Below are 23858 nucleotides of genomic sequence, written 5' to 3'. Positions count from 1 at the left end.
CAGGATAAGCAAGCTGTTTATTCAGGGAGATATGGGACACACGAGGAGGTGGCAGGAGCAAGGCAGAAGCAGGAGAGTGCCAAGGTTGGACCTCGACCTTCTGCTTCATCTCTGCTGCTGCTGGGTGCCACGTTCTGCAATGGTGCTGCTCAGCCCAGCCAGAAGCCTGGAACCTGCTTCAAGTAGCACCCAAGGACAAGAAACAAAGCCCTGCCCCTGGAAGTGGAGGCCCTTGCTTGGTGGGGCACAGGAGCACTGCCAGCCTGGGTGGATGTGTCTCCCTTCTGCGCCGCCCCCTCCAGAAGGAGCCTGTGGCAAGATCCAAGGACTCCTCTCTCTGCATCCGGGCATTGGCCCCAGCATCAGGGGCCAGCAGGGCCATCCAGTGGGCAGCAGCCATGAGCTGGGGGGCTCCCAGGCATAGCGGCTCCTTCCCCTTCACCGGGGGCGGCGGGGCTTGGCAAGGCTGATCTGGCTGTACTGCCCGTTGCTGCGCTCTCCGAGGGGCTAGGGAGAGAAGAGGGGAGAGAAGCCCACAGTGAGACCCAGCCAGGGCCCAGCACTGGTACCTACTGACCAGGACCTCCTAGGGTTTGGCAGGCAAGTGGTGGCTGAGAACAGAAGCAAAGCGGGTGTCACTAAAGCAGTGGGGTGTCAAGGCATGCCCTCTAGTGCTGCCTTTGGGGGATCTGTCGGGGGAGGGTGGCAATAATGGAGGGGGCAGGAACCACTTGTGTGGGTCGTGGAGGAGCCAACCCCCCACCTTGGAGTACCCTGGCAGGTTAAAGAAAGGGTGCATCTGCAGAACCACTCTGGCAGCACATGAACTGGTCAAAGGACACCAGACTTGCAGGGCTTCCAAGCTCAAGACCCCAAGGGGCCTGCAGGAATGAGGCAACAGGTAAAAGCAACAAAGGCAGATTTTGATTCACTGACAAGCCATCAGTCATTGGAGGCCTGGTGCTGGAGCCCACTCTGCAGCCCCGAGGCCCTTGTCACGCCCGGCCAGCTTTCAACCCAGATGTTGTTGTCCCCCCCTTGTCCCAAAAGGAAACCTAGTCTTGCAGGCACAGAAGGTCCTTTGGAGCTGGAGCTGCACTGGGGTGCATCTCAGTGGCCTGGCTCATACCCCGCCCCTCCTGCGTGGCACAACTGGCAGTTCATAAGGAGGGCTGTGCGCAACCTGCAGCCAAAACTCTAAATGCTGCAGGAAATGAGACGAAGCCCTTCAAGAAGCCCCTTGAGGTCAGGCAAGGGATCCCTCTAGGGCAGCACCTGCAGACCGGGAGGGTCTGGGAGGGATCCTGGTAACCACTCTGGCAACCAGTACTGAGAGGTGTGCTGCCTCGACACAGCCTTGGATCCTCACAACTGCTGACAAGCCTCTTCCAAAGTCCCACCCCTTGTGACAGAATTCCACAGGCTCATGATGTATGTGGCCTGCTGGGTAGAAGGGAACCCCAAGCGAGAGCAGAGATCCCCCCAGGCTGGAGGCAAAGCAGGAGTCACCAGAGAAGGGAGGTGTCCAGACACACCCTCTGGGTGCTGCCTTCGGGGATGGACTAACTCCAGCAACTCTGCCATGGACTCATGAGGGTGGCAAACAGCCTTGTGCTTCACGGCTGCTCCTTCGGCTAGCTGGGGCTCCCTCTGGATCTCACTCTCAGGTCTCAGGCACCCAGGGGTCCAGCTTTGGGTCACCCCCATTCGGTAGCACAACCTGGCCAGCAGAGCAGAACCAGGCTCCTCTGAGAAACTGCTTGCTCAAGGCTAACACAGAGTGTCCAGGGGCGTATGCGGAGCGGCCCAGCCTGGCTCACTCAGGGACTTGCTGGGTAGGGAAGGAGGAAACAAAGGGCTCCTGTGGTACAGATTAGGCCCTCATGTGAAGGGCCGCAAGGAATCGCCCAGCAAAGCCTTCTGAGGAGAAGGAGGCAGGAGCAGTTCCTGGAGAAGAGGGCGGGAGGATTCCCCAGTACTGACCTGATAAAGCTGATCATTGGCCAGCAGAGTCTGCTTGTCGGAAGCTGCAAAGGCAGAAGAAAAGAACACCTGGGTCAGTGGGGGATGTGGCTGGGAGCAATGGGGCGAGTCCAAGCCTGCTGGGGGCAGGCAGGCAAGATGCCTCTGTACCTCAGGAATCCAATACTCCCTGTGAACAGCCCCAGGAGAGGCCTGCTGTTGGGAAGGTGCCCAGGACCCCTCCCCAAGTGGGACTCCCCCTCCCACTGCCCAGCTCTCACCTCGAGACAGCCGGCCTGGCTCCTGGGCAGCAATCTTGGACACAGCCAAAGCCAGGAACACAGTGGCCCCCATGCTGGCCACCAGCAGCCCCGTGAGGGTCGCAGCATCCATTTGGATACAGTTCTGGCACACTACAGCAAAGAAAAGAGTGCTGAGCCAACACCCACCAGCCAGAGGCCTGTGACACCCCTCCCAGTTTGTTCCTTGCACAGCTTCACTGGAGCCAAGGGTGCCTCTGAGCTCATGCAGACAGCCAACCCCATACTGCTGCTGACAGCTGCTCAGTTCGGCAAGCACATGCCGATAGAAAGGGCCAAGGCTGAGGCCACAGAGACCAGGGAGTGGGAGGGGCTCACGCACTTCGGAAGAAGACCTGCAGAGATTCATTCTTCCCTGATTCGATGCTGCATGTGTAGAGGCCTCGCAGGTCATCCAGGGCAGTGCCCACTTGCAGGACACTCCCCTCTGTCTCCAGAGAATGCCAGTCTTTTTTCCAGGTTGTCTTTACACCCTGAGATGCAAAGTTACAGTGCAGGATGACCCTGTCTCCCTGCAGCTCCACTGTGATGCCGGCGGCTGCAAGAGAGGTGGGGTGGGCAGGTTAAGCGGAGTCAGGTGCCCACCCCCCCACCCAGCCTCCAGTTCCACTTGGGGAGGCTGACAGTGGGGGGAGGGGTATTGGAGGAAGGGAGGCTCATCAACAAGAGGGCAGCCTCTGCATGAGTCCCTGCCAGAGGCTGGTGCAGCAAGCAGTGGCCTCTTCTGCTGCCCTCCATGGCTCCTCCTTTCACACCTTCCCAAGATGGCCTCAGCTGGGCACTGGTCACTGCCCAAGAGGCTCTTGCACCACCTGCCCTGATCCACTCCCACCAATCCAGGCAGCCTTTGGTGGGAGCAGCTGCAAAATGCCTGACCAGCAAAAAGGGATGATCTGCCAAGAGCCATGGACTCCCCTGCCAGAGACACTGCAGACAGAAGCATCCCCAACACTCCACCAGAATCATGACCTTCCTCCCTGGGGGACAGCAGGATGATGCCACATACCTTTGGAAGGGTCTCCAGCAACAACAATGGCGAGACCTGAGAGGAAGAGAGTGAGTGACAGACAAAGTGAGACCCAGCGGCAGCCCAGCGCCAGAGGCAAAGCGTGGTGGGACAATGTTTGTGGTGTCCTGGGCTCAGCACCCAGGCACCCCAGACCCTCCCATGCGCAGGAGCAGGCCGCACCACACATTGTTGGGAGAGGTCTTCCTGGGTGATGGTGGCAGTGCAGAAGACAAACACCAGGCCTGGGATGGGTAGGACAGGGCCAGCATGTGACACCCCCCCCCCCGGGGCAGGGCTTTAGGAGAACCGTGTGCGGACCCGACCAAAAAGGAGATTGAGAGGGGTCTGAGAGAGCTACCTAAATGGGTGGGCTGGGCATGTAGGGTTCAGGATCAGGACAGGGCAAAGCTTTGATGCACAGGAAACACAAGCCAAGCCATGGAGAATTCTGAGGCTGAGCAGGTCTGCCTGGGACACCCATGTGCTGCTGAAACCCCCTGGCCCTGGCCACACAGCCCCACTATGCAGCTACCACTGCCTCAAAAGATGGCCAAGGGTCTGCATTTGGAAAGCTTCAAAGCATTGGGCAGGTGCCTGGAGGGGGAGGAGAACTCTTTCAGTGCCTAGATAGAACCTTCATGGTCAGGAGCAGAAGCCCTGAAGCAAAGCCACTGCAGGGGAGCCAGAGAAAGAGCGGCCTGCAGCCTCCCCTTCCCTTCCCCTGCTGGCAGGCTGTGAAGCAGGACACCCTCTTGCCAAGGCTCCTGACTTGCAGAGGAGGCTGCACTCCTGCCCAGGGTTATCCTGGGCTGGAAGTCGGAGGGGGGGGAGGGGGAGCGAGCGGGAAAGCCTCCTGCCTCCAGGAGGAGCAGAGAAAGTGCCTGCGGCCAGGAGCTGCTTCTGGACCCTGCAGAGTTTCCGCTCCTGACAGTCCGGCTGCCTGCGCCGTCTTCCCGCCAGGCATCCCCGGCCAGGCGTGGCACCTGCAGAGCCCGGCCTTGCGGAGCCGGGGCCTCTGCGCCTCCCCGACCCCCTGCCCCTTCCAGCCCTACCTGCGAAGAGCAGTCCCGAGAGGCTGGCGCGCAGGCTCTGCCGGGGGCCCGCCATGGCCTCCTTGGAGGAGCAGCGCCGTCCGCTCGAGTGCTGGGAACTGCCTGCGAGCGAGAGCGTCTCCGAGCGCACAACAGGAAGCCTGTGGGTGGGGGCGGCTGTGCGCGCGCGGGTGGGAAGGCGAACCGCGAGGCGCGGCGGAGGGCCCCGCGAGGCGGCCCGGCTCAGCCTCGCCCGGCCCTGCGCCGGGGAGCTCCGCCCGCAGAGCCGGGCAGGGGCCGCGTCCCGCTTCGGAGGTGGGTTCGAGGCCCCCGGCCAGGGAGCCTGCTGGGGGCCTTGCCCGCCCCCTCCGGCCGCGCCCGCCTCACTTTAAAGGGCTGCTGTGCGGGGGCGCCGGGAGCAGCGGAGGGGCGCCGCGCGGAGGCGGGTCTTCGCCGCCAGCCCCCGAAGGAGGCCCGGCTGGAAGCCGCATCTCGTGCTGGCAGAGCCCCGCGCCCGAGGCTCCCAGGACGCTTTCCCGAAGTGTGGGTCGGGGCCGGAGTTTTGGAGGGTCGCGACGTGCGAGCAGAGCTCCCAGTGGGGGCGGGGCGACCCGCCCTCGCCCCTCCTCCTGCCGAGGCCCGGGAAGCCCCGCCCCGGGAGGCGGTCTCGGAGGCCGCGCGCCGCGGCGCTCTCTGATGACGTCGCGGTTGCCAGGCGGACGGCGCTGAGGCGCGATGAGCGACCTGGAGAACAACAACAGCGGCGGCCTCTCCGCCAACCCCTTCGCCGCCCTCTTCGGCTCCGTCGCCGACGCCACGCAGTTCGCCGCCGTCCAGAAGCAGCCGCCGCCGCGGCAGCCCGCCGGTGAGCGCCCGCGCCGCCCCCGCGGGGAGCCCCTCGGAGGAGCCGCGGCCCCGCGCGGCCAGCGCCCCGCGCCCGCTCTCGAGGAGCAGCGGGCAGGCTCCTCCGCGGGCGGGAGAGCGACCGCCCGAGGCCTCCCCGCCCGCCCGCCTGACCGGCGCTGTTCCGCACGCAGAGGAGGCCTGCGCCAGCCAGGACGACTCCGACAGCGTCTCCGAGAGCCTGGACGACTGCGAGCACTCCCTGGCCGAGCCGGGACGCGCCTTCCGCTCCCAGCAGGAGCTCTGCGAGCAGCTCAACATCAACCACATGATCCAGAGGATCTTCCTCGTCACGCTGGACAACAGTGAGTGGGCAGGAGCCGCGCCGGAGGGGGCTGCGGCGGGGGGCGGGCTCCGGCTTGGGCTCCGCAGGTGCTGCGCACCCTCCGCCTGGGGCCTGCAGCTCCGGCCGGCCCTCCCCCGACTCCGCTTTGTTCCTGGTTGTGAGATGACTGGAGAGTCGGAGCGGCAGGAACAGGCTTCGTGCAGCACAGTCCTCGGGTCCGCAGCGCTGCCTGTTGCGATGGGATTGGGCCAAGGGCGTCTGCCCAGCTCTGTGTGTGCTTTGGGAGCAGAGAGCAGCCTCGTGCTGTGCATCGTAGTCAGTGGGGCTTGCTTCAGGTAAGCATGGGGAGGGCTGAGCTGCAAGATACTGTCGTGTTGCCACTCCCCTGCGTCTGGCACGGAGGCAGGAGACTGCGTGTGGTTGTCGTGACTTACCCACCTTGAAGACAGATGCAAAAACCTCTCTTGATGATCCTGCAGCCTTGCAGTCCCCAGTCATCCAGCAAGCCCGCTGCTTCTCCAGTAGGTTTCCCGCTTTTGTTTCTGTTGAAACAGCTTTGGTTTCCCCTGGTGCTGCTGGCTGTGTGCTTCTCAAATTCATCTTTTTGTTTCCTGTCTTGTCTGTCACAAAAGGCTGTTGGGATGTCAGCAAGCCTCCGTTTTGATGGTACCCAGTCCTGTGCTCTCTTCCATTGACTTGGTCGCAGGGAAGCTACTGAACCCCATGCTATTCAAAGAGGAGCGTTGATGCTCCTTTGGCTCTTGTGGCTGTGCAGCCAAATAGGATGAAAACACTGAGCTCCACCAGTTGATTCAAGGCTGTCTGAATTTTATCCTGCCAGCACTTGATCAAGGGCACTCGGCCTATTGCATGGATTAAAATGATTGCAGCTCTTTCAGTTGCACAGCATTCCAGGTTCCTGGTCCTGACATGGGTGGTGTCTCTCACCATGGTGCTGCTTTGTTCTCCTATCAGTCTGATGTTTATGTTGCAAACCAGACATGGGGAAGGGCTTAAAATTGTGTGAGCCACTGCGCCCCCCCATTCTATAGTGCTGTTTGAGTCTTAACTGTTATGCTACTTCAGGCACATACTGTACTTTTGGCACTAAGCAAGCAGCTTGGATTTCTTTTTCTTTCTGACCTCAGTTCCTCTGAGCCACCTCTATTTCCTGACATCAGATTATTTTTAAAGCCTGCCAGACCAGGAAGGGTTCTAGCATAGCCCTTGGGAAGGGACAGGATATCAAACGTGAATGATAGTTTTAGGTGTTGCTGGTGACATACAGGTTGCACCAGGGGCTTACGGGATGAAATTCTGCACTTGAGAGTTGGTGTAACTATGGTTCTGGTGGTCTTCACCCTCAGGTGACCCCAGTTTGAAAAGTGGCAATGGGATTCCGGCACGCTGTGTGTATTTGGAGGAAATGGCAGCAGATCTGGAGGACCAGGACTGGCTGGACATGGAAAATGTGGAACAGGTACGCCACACGTGTGTTCCCATCAGCACCTTGGGCTGGGAATTGGTAAGACTTGTTGGGCAAGACTGGCTTTATTCTTCAGGTAAAACGAATCGCTCTGCTTGCGCTTGTGAAGTAATGTTCATCCAGGTGTGACTGGAGGATTTTTGTCTATCGAGGTTTGCTTAAATGATCTGCGGGGTTCAGGTGCTGTGAATGTGTAAGCAAGGACTTGCTGCTGCTAAATAGTTAGCACTTCCTCCATATGGCCTTTGGTTGGCAGCCCTGTGTTGGTTTGCTGGGCATTTATATTGTGCTCTGACTTGTTTTTCCAGGCCTTGTTTACTCGACTGCTGCTCTCTGAACCAGGGAATCACTTGATTCCTATGACCTCCACCAGCATCCAGAATCTCTCAGCCGAAAGAGATGCAGGGGAGAAGCACATTCTGCGCTACCTCTTTGCCTGCTTCCAGAGAGCAAAGGAGGAGGTGGGTCAAGTCCCCGTGTCCCACCTGGTCAGCAGAGCAAACCCAGCAGGCCAAAAGCAAAGAACCCTCTTTCATTCTAGATCACCAAAGTGCCAGAGCACCTGTTGCCGTTTGCTGTGCGCTGCCGCAACCTGACTGTATCCAATACCCGTACAGTCCTCCTCACGCCAGAGATCTACATCAACCAGAATGTCTATGAGCAGCTGGTGGACCTGATGCTGGAGGGGCTGAGAGGGGCTCGTAAGTAACAAAAGGGCTTGGTTTCCCAGGACAAGTGAATGGACAATGGCTCCTGGGAGTCCATCAGAGAGGCCCTTTTAATTGGGCTTTCCTCCACCTCTCACCCCATCCTGCCCTGTAGACTTTGAAGATGTAACAGAGTTCCTGGAAGAAGTCATAGAAGTCATTGCTCTGGATGAGGAAGTGCGCACTTTTGAGGAGGTCATGGTGCCAGTCTTCGACATCCTTTTGGGGCGAATCCGAGAACTGCATCTTTGCCAAATTCTGCTGTACTCCTACCTGGACATGTTCCTGTACTTCACCAGGCAGAAAGATATTGCCAAGGTGAGCACTTGGCCTTCTGGTCTCCACAGGGCCGAAACACAGTTGTGCAAATAGTCCTGGCAGTCTCCAGCCTCCCTTTTGCAAAGAGGGCCAGTGCCTTGTTCTCTGCAGGCCTACAGGGGAAGCATGTTTCTTCCAGGTTTGGGACCCTTGCCGCCACGTGGTTCAGTTGATGGAGGCCTTCAGGGTTGGAACTATGAAGGGAGAGGCTGTGCTCAAGGGTCACTTGGAGGCTGTTTCTGATGCCTCTGAATAGCCATCAGTCTCTTCTGCTTCTCTCTGTTATTCAGGTGTTTGTAGAGTACATCCAGCCAAAGGATCCAGCCAATGGCCAGCTGTACCAGAAGACTTTGCTGGGTGCTGTCCTGAGCATCTCATGCTTGCTGCAGACCCCGGGGGTGGTGGAGAACCATGGCTACTTCCTGAATCCCTCTCGGTCCAGCCCTCAGGAGATCAAAGTGCAGGAGTCCAACATCCATCAGGTAGGCAGATGTGTCAGCAATGGCATATGTGGCTGGAGCAGGCAGAGGAGGATGAGTTAAGCCCACATGTGCTCTCACAGATTAAGAACATAAGAACAGCCCCACTGGATCAGGCCATAGGCCCATCTAGTCCAGCTTCCTGTATCTCTCAGCGGTCCACCAAATGCCCCAGGGAGCACACCAGATAACAAGAGACCTCATCCTGCTGCCCTCCCTTGCATCTTACATAGCCCATTTCTAATATCAGGAGGTTGCACATACGCATCATGGCTTGTAACCCGTAATGGATTTTTCCTCTAGAAACTTGTCCAATCCCCTTTTAAAGGCGTCCAGGCCAGACGCCATCACCATATCCTGTGGCAAGGAGTTCCGCAGACCAACCACACACTGAGTAAAGAAATATTTTCTTTTGTTTGTCCTAACCCGCCCAACACTCAACTTTAGTGGATGTCCCCTGGTTCTGGTGTTATGTGAGAGCGTAAAGAGCACCTCTCTATCCACTCTCTCCTTCCCCTGCATAATTTTGTATGTCTCAATCATGTCCCCCCTCAGGCGTCTCTTTTCTAGGCTGACGAGGCCCAAACGCCATAGTCTTTCCTCATAAGGAAGGTGCCCCAGCCCAGTAATCATCTTAGTCGCTCTCTTTTGCACCTTTTCCATTTCTTTTGAGATGCAGCGACCAGAACTGGACACAATACTCCAGGTGTGGCCTTACCATCAATTTGTACAACGGTATTATAATATTAGCCGTTTTATTCTCAATACCTTTCCTAATGATCCCAAGCATAGAATTGGCCTTCTTCACTGCCGCCGCACACTGGGTCGACACTTTCATCGACCCATCCTGTGGCAAGGGTGTCTCAGGCTCTTCTCTCAGTCCTCCAAGTCTTACATGTTAAACGTTGCCTATGGTGGGATGGCGCAAGACAGATGGTCAGCAGCCAGTGGCTAGAATATCAGGATCTTGCTCTGCCTGCGTGCTTGCAGAGGAAGGGAGGTGCATGTAGAAGGCTGCTGATTCAGTGCTTGATGGCAGCTTTTGGGCAGCAGAGCTCTGAAAGGCTCTTCTTCCTCTGCCTGTGCCTTGGGAGAGCTGCTGCCAGACAGGCTGGATGTTGCTGGGCTGGGGAGGGGGGGCATTGACTGTCTGGGCCAAACAGCTTCAGAGGCATCCATGCTCTACACTCTGAACAGTGCTGGGTGAGTGCGTATGTTTAGGCACCTGAAGGCTTTTGCTGTCTTGTTAACAGTTCATGGCGCAGTTCCATGAGAAGATTTACCAGATGCTGAAGAATCTGCTGCAGCTGTCACCACAGACCAAGCACCGGATCCTGTCCTGGCTGGGGAACTGCCTCCACGCCAACGCAGGCCGCTCCAAGATCTGGGCCAATCAGATGCCAGAGCTCTTCTTTCAGATGTACGCCTCGGATGCCTTCTTCCTGAACTTGGGGGCAGCCCTCCTCAGGCTGTGCCAGCCCTTCTGCAAGCCCAGATCTCCCCGGCTCCTCACATTTGACCCCACTTACTGCGCTCTGAAGGAGCTGAATGAGGAGGAGCAGCGAAGCAAGAATGTACACATGAAAGGTGAGCCATGCGGCTGTGGAACTCTGCACCTGGGTGGAACAGTGCTCTGTCCTTCTTGTGTCCTGGTGAAGCAGGAGGTGGGGGACCAGCCTGGAAACACCAGTGCCCCATGCCCCATCCTGGGAGTGTGTGCTTGTTGGAGGGGATGGGGAAACCCTGAGCTCTCACTCCCTTTCTCCAGGTCTCGAAAAGGAAACCTGCCTGATCCCTGTTGTGACTGAGCTGGAGCCCGAGTTTGCCCCCAGCTACAACCTGGTCACAGAAAACCTGGTGTTGACACAGTACACCCTCCATTTAGGCTTTCACAGGTACTACCTCCAAGGGATGTGTGGGGAAATGCCTTTTTCGCAGAGACAGAAAACTTGGATTTCTTGGCCATAGGCCTAAAACTGGTGAGGCTGGTCTGCAGCCTTAGTGAGCTGGGATGACTGAAGAATTCTGTTTGCATGTTCTGCCCAGTCCACAAGACAGTGGAGCTTTCCCTGTGGTCAGGAATCTGAACGTGCACATAAAGGTGCCAGGCTTGCTTAACCAAGCTTGAGTTTGGAGATGGTCTGTCCTACTATGCTGGAGACAGGGGAGGAAGGATTTGGAGCTAAAGTTGCTCCCCTGGAACGGATGGGCCTAGTCCCTCTCTCGGCTTCCTGTAAAGGCCACTCCCCAGGCTTATGTGTGTGTTCACATTGCTTAACCAGGTTGCATGACCAGATGATCAAACTCAACCAAAGCCTGCACCGACTGCAGGTGGCCTGGCGAGAGGCTCAGCAGAGCTCCAGCCCCACAGCTGACAGCCTTCGGGAGCAGTTTGAGCGCCTCATGACCATCTATCTCTCCACCAAAGCTGCCATGACAGAGCCGCAGATGCTGCAGAACTGCCTCCACCTGCAGGTGTCCATGGCAGTCCTCCTGGTCCAGCTGGCTATTGGAAACCATGGAACAGAGCCAGTGAACCTAACCTTCCCTCTGCCAGAGGTGGAGAACAGCAGACTGGCCTATGTCCCAGGTGACCAAAATCTCCTTTAGTCAGTGGGGCACTGGCCAGCAGCAGGGCTGCCCCAACAGGCGGGGACATGTTGAGTTCCTCTGGCTGGTGGCCGCATGCATGACCAACACATCCTCCCGGTGGCTTCCTGGGAATTGGGCAAACTTGCTGAGCTGCTCCCAGTGAAAGACCTCCAGTGACCCTGAACACATTCCAGATGGGGCTGGCTGTTTGCTAGCAGGCAAGGGGCAGTATGGTCTGCAGAGGGCCCCCTCCCTCAGGACTGCTGAGTCATGTGAGGGAGGCACTTCTCAAACCGTACTGTCCTTTGCCTGCTGGAAACGGTTGATGCCACACACACACCTGGAGGCCTGTATTGCACTCCAACCCACTGCAGCAGGTCCCACACCAGAGGTGCTGGAATGAGCCAGCCTGGTCTGAGACCTACTGCAGTGGGATGGAGTGCTGTGCAGGTCTCCAGGTGCGTGTGGCAAGGACTGTAGCCTGCAGCGCTACTCCAAAATGATAGTGTCTCCAAAATTGAGTGTGTATGACTGGGGCAAGCAAGGAATGCCTGTGTGTATCTTAAGTTGCAACTGGCCATGTGTGTTTGCAAACTAGTCTTGGTTGAGGTTTCTGCAACTCTGGAGGGCAAGAAGTGCTGAGGCACAGGAAGGCTTGAGAGTGAGGCTGGTTGCAGAAACAGGGCACTGGAAAAAGTTCCTGCTTGATCCAACAAGGCACAGCTCAAGCCCCACATGCTCCCAGGGGTCCCTTGTGGTCCCAGGGAAAGGACTGGGTCTGGGGGCTGAGTGCTGTCCTGGCAATCATCTCACTGGGGCCTTTTTTGCCTGCAGAATTTTTTGCAGACAACTTGAGTGATTTCTTCATTTTCCTGCGTCGCTTTGCTGATGACCTCCTGGAGACGTCGGCAGACTCCCTGGAGCACATCCTCCATTTTGTGACTGTCTTCGCTGGGGACGTAGACAGGTAAAGGCCTTGCCAACACCTTGCCCACAGAGAGTTAATGAGAACCGCCCCCCCCCCAAGTGTTTTGTCTGGAGTTGTCGTGAGAGTTGCTTCTCGAAGATGCTGATGGTGCCGGGGAGAGGTGTGCGTGGCGGCCCAGATGAAGTTGTTTGCCTGTTGCATGGGTTGGGATTCTGCAGCTCCAAATACCAGTAGAGCGGTGCAGACACTTTAGGCCATTCAGGAAGCAGTTGGCCACCACCAGCTGCTCTGTCTCCTGCCTATGTACTGGAAGGGAGTGACCACAACCAAGCCACCCACTACCATCTACATTCACAGGAGGTGGCCCAAGCGGGATCTTCAGTGGGCTGTGAATGGCCTTGAACAGCTGCTTGACTGCTGAGATAGGGAAGGGATGCCTCTCTGGGGTCTGCAGCAGCTCTTTGGACTTCCTGTGGCCTCCACATTCTGCCCAACTGTGGCCTCTGAGTGCCCCAGAGAGAGCACAGTGACCTGCCCTCCGAATAAAGCTTCCCAAAGGCAGTAATGACTGTGCTTATCCTAACCTCCTCCACCTCTGGCAGGATGAAGAACCCGCACTTGCGGGCTAAGCTGGCTGAAGTGCTAGAGGCTGTGATGCCCCACCTGGACCAGGTGCAAAGTCCTCTGGTCTCCAGTGTCTTCCACCGCAAGAGGGTCTTCTGCTCATACCCACACGCTGCCTACCTGGCTGAGGCACTGATCAAAGTCTTTGTGGACATTGAATTCACAGGTATGCTGACTGATGGATGGATGGCTGGAGCACCAATCCTGGGGCCTTCACTCTGCCTTTGCTGCTGCCTCCTGGGCAGCCAGGCAAAAGCCTGGCATATGCCTGTTCTCTGTTTCCCTGTGCAGCTGCAGTTGCAGACCAAGGTGGAGCTTCAGAGTTCCGCACCTTGGCCCCCTGTCACCTGGACAGAGGCTACAACTTCCAGGCTTGAGTTTGTCTGTGCTCGCTCTCTCTCTCTCTGTTTAGGAGATCCGCATCAGTTTGAGCAGAAGTTCAACTATCGCCGGCCCATGTACCCTATTCTCCGGTACATGTGGGGCACCGACTCCTATCGGGAAAGCATCAAAGTAAGGCTTCAAAGAGAGGCTTGGGGGTCACTTGGGCAGACTGGGAGCAGGGCCTGAACTTCTTGGCCACCTCTCTGCCCCTTGCAGGCCCTGGCCGACTGTGCCTCGGCAAATCTGGAGGCCATGACTGCCCCCCTCTTCCTGCGCTTCCTGAATCTGCTCATGAATGATGCCATTTTTCTGCTGGATGAAGCGATACAGGTAGGGGGAGGGGCAGCAGCCACAGAAAACTGCTGAGAACTGTGAGCCGCTTGCTCTTGGCAGTGACTGTCGGACAAATTGCGACCCCCCTGCATCTGGTTTTGGAGGGCAGAGCTGGGCTGCCTGGATGGTACCAGATGGGAGTAAGACATTTGTGGGAGTGGCACTCCCCCCCCCCCCAGGCTTCCAGGAGTACTTTGTTTCCTCTGGAGTGATCTTTACCGAGGGAAGCTTTCATGGCAGCTGCTGGGGGGAGGAGGGGAAGAGTTTAGGAAAGGCTTCTGCATAAAATGGTTTCAGATCTGTGAGGCTTTGCCTATCATGCTTGTGGGATTTCCCCTCCCCCCCCCACAGCTCCTAGGCATGAATTCCTTTCCCTCACTCTCTTTCTCCATTTACCAGGTATTCTTTGCTCAACCCCCCCCCCCCATTTCTTCTCAGCCCTCTGAAGCCTACTTCTTCCCTGCTCCTGGGCTGAACTGGTGATCTCTTCAGACCACCCTGGTGTGGGGAGGGCCCATTCTAGACCCTAGACTTGGCTGAGCTCCTTTGTGGAAATGCCACTGGACCCAGAGACCCCCTGACCTTTCCTGGCATGCACCCTGAGATGGAGATTGGAGCTAGCCAGATTGACTGTGGAGCAGTGCTCATGCTGGTCAACGTCTCTTGGCAGTATTTGAGCAAAATCAAGATCCAGCAGAGCGAGAAGGACCGGGGCGAGTGGGACGGCCTCTCCCCAGAGGTGCGGCGCGAGAGGGAGGCCAGCCTGCAGACCTTTGGGCAACTGGCACGCTTCCACAACATCATGTCCAATGAGACCATTGGAACCCTGGCCTTCTTGACCTCGGGTAAAGGCCTACTTCTCCAGCCAGGGCCAAGGCAGGGTGGGGTTCTCAGGAAGCCTCATGAAGACCTCCTGTTGCCATTGCAGAGATCAAGTCTCTCTTCGTGCACCCCTTCCTGGCCGAGCGCATCATCTCCATGCTTAACTACTTCCTGCAGCACTTGGTGGGCCCAAAAATGGGGGCCTTAAAGGTCAAGGACTTCAGCGAATTTGACTTCAAGCCCCAGCAACTAGTCTCTGACATCTGCACCATCTACTTGAATTTGGGGTATGTCTTGGGTATGTGTGGGGAGGGAAGAGGAATTCATGGCCGAGGGGTCTAGCTGGGGAACCGCCCTGGTCCTTGATGGAAGCATTTGCCCTCCCAGCAAGAGGCAGGTGCCTTGGAAAAGGCTGTTCTTCCTTTCACTTGCAGGGGTGGGGGGCTTAAAAGGACCTAAAGTCCCTCTCTGGCAGCTACCAGTTTCAGGGCCTGAGCTCTGCCCACTTCTGGTGTTTAGCTGTGAGAACAGCAGCCCCTGTGAGGGAGAGAAAATGTGTGTGTGCGGGGGGGGGGGGTGCCTGTAGCACCTCACACTGCACTCCCTCCTGGCCACACCTGCCGTGGTGCATCTTGCTGCAAAATGCTTCTTCTGTGGTCCACCTTTGGGGGTGAGGTGAGGTGAGGAACAGCCTCTGGGAGGAGTTGACCCTCACAGTTTTCTCTCTTTCACCACACCATAGTGTGATCCAGGATGGCTGGTGCTCCTCTCAGAGTGTCAACTGGGGCCAGAGCTTTTTCTGTATCTACTGCGCTTTGGCCCCCTGTTGTTGCCTGGAGCTGTGGGCAGACTAGTCTTAAGGGGCACGAATGCTGGTCTAGGTGCTGCTGACTGAGTCACTGCATCCGTGTGGGGCCCAGGAGTAGCCCTCCTAGGACATGGCTTGCCTCAGCTTCTGGGAGGATTACTTGCCTCAAAGTACTGGGATGGTGGGAGGAGGTTGAAAGGAAGGGTGTGGTGCCAAGCAATGGAGCCGCCCTGCTCCTGATCTCTTGGTGGGGGCAGCACCAACACTTCACTGGGAGCAGCCTGAATCCCACAAAGGGCTGCCTCTGGGAGCAGGAAGGGGCACAAGCAGTTGAAACTGGCCACCTCAGCTGAAGGATGGAGCCTCTGCTGACCTGGAGGCCGTGATCCGCTTCCCCTGAGTATTGGCCCTCTCCTGCCTGTCCCTGCCACATCACTGGGAACATGCTGGGAGTGTCTACTTGGACACTGCTGCAAACCTGGTGGGAGCTGAGCCCAGTGGGCCTCAGGTCAGAGCAGACAAAAGGAGTGACGAGAGCATGATTTGTGGGGGGGTGGTGGTGGTGGAGAGGTAAGAGAGAGCCTTCTGGGCTGTACCCTCCCTGCACGTCTGCCCTCTTCTGTGTTACAGGGACGAGGAGAACTTCTGTGCCACGGTGCCTAAAGATGGGCGGTCCTACTCTCCAATGCTCTTTGCCCAGACGGTCCGAGTTCTGAAGAAGATCAACAAGCCCGGCAACATGATCATGGCATTCAGTGTTCTGGCAGAGCAGATAAAGGTGTGTGAGGGGTTGGGGAAGAATTGGCACTCTTTCCTGCCTTACTCGCTTCCAATCCAGAGCCCTGTGCTGTGGAAGTCTGCCAGACTTCATCCCTACTTCATGCTGCAAAAGCATGAGCAAATCCTCTTTGGGGTTCCACCTTCATGCCTGACTCTTTAGCTAAGGAGGAAGGCTCTCCAAGTGCCATATTCATTGCCAGGTCCTGGGTGGCTGGGCACCGTCAGAGTGTTTTCTCTCTTCTAGGACTCAGCTAGGCCATCCTTGCTAGCACTTGAGCCTTAGAATACAATTGTATTGCCTTTTCCTGAAGTCCAGGAATCGGGGAACAGGCTTAGGCCCAGCGGGCAGCCTGAAGTCTCATCACTATGCAGGACCTGCGTGCTTCCCAATGGCACCTGTGCCTGCCCTGTGCCTCTCCAAGTGGGTTGGAAGAATACAGGCAGAGGGTCCACTGCTAACTGCTAGGCATGCTTTCCTTAGTCCCTTGCAGATCGTCAGCAACAGGAAGAGGAGACCTATGCAGATGCCTGTGATGAGTTCTTGGATCCAATCATGAGCACTTTGATGGTGGACCCTGTGCTGCTGCCCTCCTCCAGGGTCACTGTGGACAGGTCAACAATTGCCAGGCACCTCCTGAGGTACTCAGAATGATGGGGAGGGTGGGGCTGGGAGGTGGACTACTGGCTTGCTGCATCCTGAGGAGCCCTACAGGTCCTCCAGGCCCTCTTCCCCCCACCCCACACGCAAGGGGGCTTCAGAGGCCAGGTCCCTGGAGTCACCTGTGGCTGCTTGTACCCAGGCACATTGGCAAATGGGAGTGTTTCCCTGACAGTGGAGCTGGCTGCAGGGGAGACTGCTGAAACTGAACTGTAGAGCTCAGGTGAAAGATGGTGCTGGTCTCGGCCACGGGATGCTGGGCTCTCCCACCTTGGCAAAAGTCTGCTGTAATCTTCCAAAATCCTGTTGGGGCCATCTCCCAAGGTTGGAAGCCGTTTCACTAGCCTGGTTGCCCCTTGACCCCCTTCCCATTCCCTCTTTGCAGTGACCAGACAGACCCATTCAACCGGAGCCCCCTCACCATGGACCAGGTCAGACCAAATTCTGAACTGAAGGAGCGGATTCACCAGTGGCTTGCAGAGAGAAAGAAAGAAAAGGAGCAGTAGGGAGGGGGGTGCTGTGAGTTGGACTGGCCACTGTTGTGCCCACGGTGGAGCTTCTGGCTGGGTGCCCAAGACCTCCCCCCCACCCCGGCCTTGAAGCTGATGGCCAAGTCTCCCTGAAAGTGGGAGGCTTCTGCTTGGGCACCTCCACGCTGCACTTTGGTTTCTTGCCTTTAGGCCCAGGTAGAATTCTCCTGGCTGCCTACGTGCATTTTGGTTGGCCTGCTGTCCTGTTCTCAGGGACAGACACTGTTCTGAGTCCCTTCTCTGATGCATTCTTCCCCCTTCTTCCTTCCTTCCGCTTTTATGCTAGGAACTTCCTCTGTTTGATTTCTGATGTTAATGTAAAGGTAGAAGCTCTGTTCCCCTCCCTGGACATGCTGAACCTGCAGTTCCATCCTGGCACTTGGTAGAGACCCTGTGTTTGCTGGGGTCTTCACAGGCTACTGTGAGCCTCCGGCATGCAGCGTGAGCCCAGAGGAAGCTGAAGCCAGTCTACCCTTGGCTGGTGCTCACTGGTGGTACTCCTGGGCGGCTCAGGCCTGCTGGGCATGCACCTGTCTGGGTGGGGCCCTCAACAAACCCGCCTGCAGTGCTACTGTGCCTGTTGCATGTGGAGGTGTGTGCAGTGTGTACATAGTGGTACAGAATTCACTTTCAGTCAATAAAAGTGCCAGCTGTCCATGTTCCTTCTGAGTCATTGCCTCTTTGCTCTGCTGCGCCTACTGTGGGTGGGGCTGTGCTTCTTGCCCGAGTAATGGGGCGGGGTGCTTTTGACTTCTTCAATGTGCCTAAAGTGGTGTGAGCCATTCACTCTGAGAGAAATTTTAGCAGGGGGTAGTTTGCTTTGGGCCCCTTCTCAAAGGGTTGCAGAGACGGGGACGGTGGCAACAGCCGCTGTACCTTTGGCGCCAGCTCCACCAGTCTTCCCCAGGCAGAGCTTGGGCCTGCCCGCCCAGCACTGGCAGCTAGAGCCAGTAATAGGGACAGCCCTAAGAGCCTTCAAGTACAGACAATCGCTGCAGAGGCGAGCTGGAAGGGAGAGTGGATGAAGAAGTGCTCTTTACCCCCACACAGCCCCGGAACTGAGCGTTGGGAGAGGGAGGCCTGGCGCGGGTCGGTCTGCGGAACTCCCTGCGCGGGCGGTGGCGGCGTCTGGCCTGGACGCGCTTCTGGAGGAAGAGTCCGCTGCGGGCTGCCAGCCCATGCGCGCGCGCAGCCTCCCGGTCCCAGAAGCGGCTGTCCGGCGCCTCCCCGCACTTGGCGGCCGCTGTGAGCCGCAGGAGGCTGGACTGGCGGGCCTCGGCCTCGCCCACCCCGCGCTCCTCGGGGACCCAGAGCTGCTGCGGACGGGCTGGGCCGGCGCGCGCTGCGTGAGCCCTTCGCGTCCCGCGCGGGCGGCGTCGGGTGCCGGCACAGACCGCCGCGTGGGCAGAGCCCGGCCCAGCCCAGGAAGCCGCTTCGTCCGGGCTGCGACGCTACGCGGGGGCGGGGCGGGGCGGCCTCGTCGCAGAAGGACGGCCTCAGGTGCGGCGCCTGCGCAGCGGCCGCCCTCGCGCGTGCGCAGAAGTGCCGGACAGGTGTCCCCAAAGAACGCCTGCCGGAAGCGGGTCCTTCGTCCCGCGCCGCGACCTTCAGGGAGCTCCGCCGCTGTCCGGCCATGGCTCAGGCGGCGCAGAAGCTGGTCCGCGCCGTCGCCACCCGCGGCCCGCAGCTCGTCTCGGGTCAGTGCCGCTCTCCGCTCCCCCCGAGCTCCCCGCTGCGGCATCCCGGCCCGCCGGCCCCTTGCTCCGTCCGGCGCGCCTCGGGGAGCGAAGGCGGCTGGGCCTGGAGCAGGCGCAGGCGGACCCGGAGCGCGGCGGGGCGGGCCTGCTCAGCCAGCTCTGCGGGGCGGCCGTGTGGGGGCGCCGGCGTCCCAGCCAGCAGCGGAGGGAAGCGCTGGCCTGGCAGCCCTCGTCCTGACGCCTGCTGGGCTTTGGACGCCCTTCCCGGCCCTGGTGGTTCCCCAGCGCCCCTGGCCAGCGCATCCTGGCCAGCCACTCGAGGTCCTCCCGCCCTCAGCTGGCGACCAGGGGCCGGGCTGGCTCCCCTTTCACGCTGCTCTCCTCCCTTCCAGCTGCTGTCACTTACTCGCGGCCTCGCCTGGCCACCTTCTGGCACTACGCCAGGGTCGAGCTGGTCCCACCGACTCCTGCAGAGATCCCGAAGGCCATTGACAGCATGAAGGCACTGGTGAGGAGCTTCCAGTCCGGCCGCCTCGCGCAGCTCACAGTCAAGGTACGCGCAGCGTCCAGGCAGAGGACCGGTTCTGGAGGGGCAGAACGTTGTCTGTGTGGTCTGTAGAGCTGCCGCCCGCCTTAGCTTTTTGCCACGGTGTAGGGAGGCAGCTTGACTTGTGAAATGGGCTCTTCTGGGGAACTCTGGGGCGAGCTGCTGCCTGCTCTTTTTGGAAACCTCACCCAAGGGCCCAGTCCTAGCCGACATTCCAGCAGTGGTGCAGCCACAATGCAGCCCCAAGGTAAGGGAACAAAAGTTCCCGTACCTTGAGGAGGTTTCTGTGACTGCACCCTCAACACAGGAAGCAGCGCATACCCTATTGGCACAGCACCACCAGCACTGGAAAATTGGATAGGATTTGGCCCCAGGCTGGCAGCTTCCTTGACATAGACCAGCTGTGATTCCTCCAGCCTTCTCAGTCGGGGATAAGTGCTTCCCACTGATGTTATGTCTCACATAACACCAGAACCAGGGGACATCCACTAAAATTGAGTGTTGGGTTAGGTCAGACAAAAGAAAATATTTCTTTACTCAGCATGTGGTTGGTCTGTGGAACTTCTTGCCACAGGATGTGGTGATGGCGTCTGACCTGGATGTCTTTAAAAGGGGATTGGACAAGTTTCTGGAGGAAAAATCCATTACGGGTTGCAAGCCATGATGTTTATGTACAACCTCCTGATTTTAGAAATGGGCCATGTCAGATGCAAGGGAGGGCACCAGGATGAGGTCTCTTATTATCTGGTGTGCTCCCTGGGGCATTTGGTGGGCCGCTGTGAGATACAGGAAGCTGGACTAGATGGGCCTGTGGCCTGATCCAGTGGGGCTGTTCTTATGTTATCCCTCACTCCTCAACCCCCCAAAACATAAACAGATATGCTGACTGCATGTCCTTATAGAATCAATTTCACAGGTGGTATAACTTGTCAAGCCTTACTTGGCTGGTGAGAGCACTTTATTGAACCCTGCAGACTTTGTGGGTCTCTGTTCAAAACACACAGATGCCTGATCCTTCTTGCTCAGGCGTGTTGTAGGTACTGAAGTTTGCCAGTGTCCTTGTAGAGCTCTTCTGGGCTGCCTTGTGGTGAGGCTGTTGGGGGAGGGGTGCCTTGCAGGAGTGATTTTGAGGGTTCCCAGAGTGGGTCAATTTCCAAAATGTCTTTTTTTTCTCTTTCAGGAAGCTCTGAGGAATGGTTTGGTGGCTACTGAGGTGCTGATGTGGTTTTACATTGGAGAGATCATAGGCAAACGTGGCCTGATTGGATATAATGTTTGAAAGCCTCTTGCTGTTGAGTCAAGCAGTGTCTTCATATTAAATTGTGGCACTGAAATGGAACTGTGGTGGTCTCTACTCATGTTTGGATATGGGCAGGATCAACGTATGACCTGAAGGCCCATAATCCACTCCCCCTTTGCTCCATGTGTTTACTTGGCTGTTCCAATAAAACCCCCTAAAGAAAGCCTGGGAGTCTCTTGAATGCCGACTGGTATTTGGAAATGCCTGTGCTTGAATTGGCTGTAGAAACCTTGGGTAAGATTCAGATTTAGGCAATTCACTTTGCAGCTTGGCCTATCCAGATCCTGTTCAGTAGGAACTTGTGACTTAAGTGGGATGATGGCCTCTGCTGCTCAGGCACCCCATTTAGCTTAGTGGTGTGATACATTTGGTGTCCCCACATCCCACTTGTCCCATGCCAGTTAAAACATCTCTTTGAGAATAGCAGATCGCCTCCTTTTAGCGCTCGTGTGTTATGGGAGAACTGTTTGGGCCTCAGTTTTCCCACCCCCAAATCCTGTCTGAAGAGCAAGGTTGTAATAGCGTAGCTTGGAAGGAAGGAAGGGCTGGGCTGGATGCAATCAGGGGCTAAATGGCAACACTGCCAGTGTGGAGGGCTATGCTCAGGCCATTTGGTTCCTGCTGCTTCCTGGGGTGTGCTGAGGGACGGGTGCTGGGCATAGAGGGATCTTCCTGGTAAGTAGCCTTGCCTCAAGCAGAGCTTCCCTAGGGTCTGAGCAGGTTGGAATTGGACACTGTCAGTGCTGGTAGCAACTGACTTCAGGTGCCTCTTTCTAAACGTGGCTGTGGGTGGAGGAGACTTGGCTTTGGTGCTTTCTTCACTGTCTCCTCTGGCAGTGCTGGGACCTGTTGCCCGCTGCTGAAGGCGCGGCTCTCAGTGTGCCCAGCTGTGCCAGGAGGCCAAATGCAGCGCGCAGAAAGGGGCTTCCTCCGCTTAAAGTGGCTGTTGGAGTCAAGCCTCCTGCCATTTCCAGGACCTGCATTTCCGCAGGCGGGCAGCGCAGGGCCCGGAGGAGGCCGGACCCCTTCCCGCCAGGAGGCCGAGGCCCGAGGGAAGCGCCTGTCCCGCTGCGGGGAGCTGCCAGCCGGGCCGCCGCGTCCCCCGAGGCGAGCGGGAACAGCAGCTCCTCGGCCGCCCGCGCCCGTCCTGGGGCCGCCGCGCCCTGCGAGCGGGGACGTGCGCGCTGCCCGGGCCCCCCGGCCTCGCGGGGGACGCCGCCGGGCCCGCCTGCGCCTCCCGCGAAGGGCTGGCGCGCTCCCGCCGACCCGCCCGCCGCGGCCCGGTGCCAGCTGCGGCGGCGGCGCATGCGGGCGCCCCGGAACCTGGATGGCGCGCGCGCCGCAGCGCCCCCAGAGGCGCGGGGCGCGCCATGCAGGTTCCCGGGCGGCCGCGCCTCCTCGCCGCCCGCGAGGGAGGGAGGAAGATGGCGCACAGCGGTCGCTGGCGCTTCCCGGCCCGGCCCGGCAGCGGCGCCTGGGGCCGGCGCGGCCTGGGGGGCTGCCGCGCGCGCGTGCCGGCCCTGCGCTGCCTGCGCGGGGAGCCCGGCGCGCGCCCCCGGGAGCGGCCCGGCCCGGCGGGGGGCGCGGGGGCCGCGGCGGCGCTGGCGGGAAGCGGCGCGGGAGGGGGCGGGGCGGGCGCGGGAGCCCCCGCCGCGCCCCCCCCGCGCGCCGCTCCCCCCGCCGCGCCCCCGGCCTCCGGCGCGGGGGTGGCGCCCGGCTTCGACGCGGCGCTCCAGGTCTCGGCCGCCATCGGCGTCAACCTGCGGCTCTTCCAGGCGGCCTGCGGGGCCGAGGCGGGCAGCGGAGAGGTGAGCGGGGGGCGGGGGGCCGCGGGCCGAGGCGAGGCGCGGCACGCCCCCGCCGCGCCCTCGGGATGCTGCGCGCCGCTGCGGGGGCTCCAGGCACCTGCCGCGCGCCCGCCCGCCCCGCCCCGCAGCAAGGCGCGGCCTGCGCCAGCCCCGGAGCCTCCCCGGGGAGGCTGCGGCTCCGCTGCGCCGGCCCCGGGCAGGCCCGGCCCCCGGCGCGCGCGGCCCTGCCTGGGGCGCAGAGGCCTGTCGGGCCCCTCTGGCTAGCCGGAGGCTGGAGCGGGCCCCCCTGCTGACAAGCGAGGCGGAGCGGGCGCGTCAGCGGGGTTCGTGGAGGGGCACCTGCCGCCCCCGAGGGCCCCCGTGCCAGCTTCAGCGGGTGGGCGGCCTCCTGTGCACCAGCTGCTGCCCCCCAGTAGGAGCCCTGCTGGATCGGCCAGAGGCCCCCCAGCCACGCCAGAGTCTGCCTGGGGGGCTGGCAGCAGCAGGTCCTGCTGCTCGCATTCTTGGAGCCCGCAGGCTTCCAGCGAGAGTCTGGGAGGAAAAGCCCCGCGAGGCCCGGCGGCTCCACTCCTCCTTCCTCTGCTGTCCCTGCAGTCTGAGTTGAGCCTCCTGAATCCCTGAGCAGCAGCTCTTGTTCCGGGTTGAGATGAATGAACTGCAGTGAGAGTCTGGAGCTCTGCGCGGGCTCCTTGCACTCCCTGCAACTCCCCAAGCAATGGAAGTGCTGCCTGGGGCAACGTGGTCAGCTTCCTGTCTGAGCAGAGGCTAGAATCTGGGTTTCCAGCATCCAGCCCAGCAGTGTTTCCCCGACACGCCTCCCTCCGGCTTCTTGTAAGGATCCCCCCAATATGCAGCTGCAACTCCGCCATGACCTTTGGGAGTGGGTGTCGGTTGGACCAACAAAAACTTCACATCATTGAATAGTTGTAGAACTGTCATTTCTGCAAAGCCCTTTAAGTGCACACTTTGAAAAGAAAGTTCTTGCTTTTTTGTTCACCGCCTTTGGACTAATGCTTGTAGATGTACGCTATGCAGAACCCAGTTTGGGGTGGAGCGCAGGACCGAGTGATGTGCAGAATCCAGTATTTGCACAGTTTGAGCACAAGACTCATTGCAGGGTCACAAACCTGATTGTGATGTTTCCGTAGAGGTTTCTTCACTGTCTCCCCAACCTTTGCAGTTTCTCATGTTGGCTTTAGGCTTCATTGGGATGGTGGACGACCACTGTTGCCATTGAGTTCTGGGTCAGCAGAGGCAGGTCCTGCGTATATCAGCATGTTTGTATTTTGTCAGAGTATCAGACCTTTCATGGTGGTGGTGATGATTTTGCAAGTCTCGCATCTTCTGCTCTGGCAGGGCCTGTTTCCTTCCTGAAAACGGGAGTGCTTCTGATGGTGTCGCTGATTGGTCTGGTGGGATTGTACCAAGTGGCTGGAAAGGTTTTCTTGCTCTTTCAGCTTCAGGTCTTGGATTCCGTCTTTTTCTGTCTCTTTAATTTAATTTAATTTTTTTAGTTTTGTTTTAGGAACGTTATGCTGAATGGTTC

General features: G+C 58.7%; 4 protein-coding genes across 4 annotated transcripts in view; 3 read left to right on the top strand and 1 right to left on the bottom strand.

Annotated features, from left to right (window-relative positions):
* On the bottom strand, positions 1-4982 carry CD3D (CD3 delta subunit of T-cell receptor complex). The gene is made up of 6 exons (XM_066639277.1): positions 4344-4982; positions 3289-3324; positions 2605-2820; positions 2244-2375; positions 1984-2027; positions 1-507 (listed from the first exon to the last, which is right to left on the bottom strand). The coding sequence occupies exons 1-6, from the start codon at positions 4396-4398 to the stop codon at positions 439-441; spliced, it is 552 nt and encodes a 183-aa protein (XP_066495374.1). The 5' UTR covers positions 4399-4982; the 3' UTR covers positions 1-438.
* Positions 4983-4999: 17 nt separating this feature from the next.
* On the top strand, positions 5000-17621 carry UBE4A (ubiquitination factor E4A). Its single transcript, XM_066639274.1, has 19 exons — positions 5000-5187; positions 5360-5530; positions 6879-6991; positions 7306-7458; positions 7539-7698; positions 7820-8022; positions 8313-8504; positions 9755-10088; positions 10270-10396; positions 10784-11091; positions 11928-12060; positions 12624-12811; positions 13058-13158; positions 13246-13359; positions 14033-14207; positions 14291-14471; positions 15623-15770; positions 16254-16411; positions 16816-17621. Exons 1-19 carry the CDS (start codon positions 5058-5060, stop codon positions 16934-16936), a joined length of 3210 nt encoding a protein of 1069 aa, XP_066495371.1. The 5' UTR covers positions 5000-5057; the 3' UTR covers positions 16937-17621.
* Positions 17622-18488: 867 nt separating this feature from the next.
* On the top strand, positions 18489-20667 carry ATP5MG (ATP synthase membrane subunit g). Its single transcript, XM_066639571.1, has 3 exons — positions 18489-18657; positions 19050-19210; positions 20385-20667. Exons 1-3 carry the CDS (start codon positions 18594-18596, stop codon positions 20481-20483), a joined length of 324 nt encoding a protein of 107 aa, XP_066495668.1. The 5' UTR covers positions 18489-18593; the 3' UTR covers positions 20484-20667.
* Positions 20668-21928: 1261 nt separating this feature from the next.
* Positions 21929-23858, top strand: part of KMT2A (lysine methyltransferase 2A) — a 48457-nt gene continuing 46527 nt past the window's right edge. The window contains exon 1 of the mRNA XM_066639801.1: positions 21929-22312. Within this exon, the coding sequence (XP_066495898.1) occupies positions 21929-22312 (384 nt within the window). The remainder of the gene's footprint in view (positions 22313-23858) is intronic.

The sequence above is a fragment of the Tiliqua scincoides genome, chromosome 11 (assembly GCF_035046505.1).
Source record: "Tiliqua scincoides isolate rTilSci1 chromosome 11, rTilSci1.hap2, whole genome shotgun sequence".
NCBI classification, from domain to species: Eukaryota; Metazoa; Chordata; class Lepidosauria; order Squamata; family Scincidae; genus Tiliqua; species Tiliqua scincoides.
This window is presented reverse-complemented; position numbering and strand designations above follow the sequence as displayed.

Excerpts from the sequence above, each read along its gene's own strand:
- CD3D (XM_066639277.1), bottom strand. The coding sequence starts at position 4,398 with ATGGCGGGCCCCCGGCAGAGCCTGCGCGCCAGCCTCTCGGGACTGCTC. Across the intron at positions 2,028-2,243 it reads GCCAGGCCGGCTGTCTCGAG|CTTCCGACAAGCAGACTCTG; the intron begins GTGAGAGCTGGG and ends CTGCCTTTGCAG. Across the intron at positions 508-1,983 it reads CCAATGATCAGCTTTATCAG|CCCCTCGGAGAGCGCAGCAA; the intron begins GTCAGTACTGGG and ends TTCTCTCCCTAG.
- UBE4A (XM_066639274.1), top strand. The coding sequence starts at position 5,058 with ATGAGCGACCTGGAGAACAACAACAGCGGCGGCCTCTCCGCCAACCCC. Across the intron at positions 7,699-7,819 it reads GGAGGGGCTGAGAGGGGCTC|ACTTTGAAGATGTAACAGAG; the intron begins GTAAGTAACAAA and ends CCTGCCCTGTAG. Across the intron at positions 12,061-12,623 it reads TTCGCTGGGGACGTAGACAG|GATGAAGAACCCGCACTTGC; the intron begins GTAAAGGCCTTG and ends CACCTCTGGCAG.
- ATP5MG (XM_066639571.1), top strand. The coding sequence starts at position 18,594 with ATGGCTCAGGCGGCGCAGAAGCTGGTCCGCGCCGTCGCCACCCGCGGC. Across the intron at positions 18,658-19,049 it reads CGGCCCGCAGCTCGTCTCGG|CTGCTGTCACTTACTCGCGG; the intron begins GTCAGTGCCGCT and ends CCTCCCTTCCAG. Across the intron at positions 19,211-20,384 it reads TCGCGCAGCTCACAGTCAAG|GAAGCTCTGAGGAATGGTTT; the intron begins GTACGCGCAGCG and ends TTTCTCTTTCAG.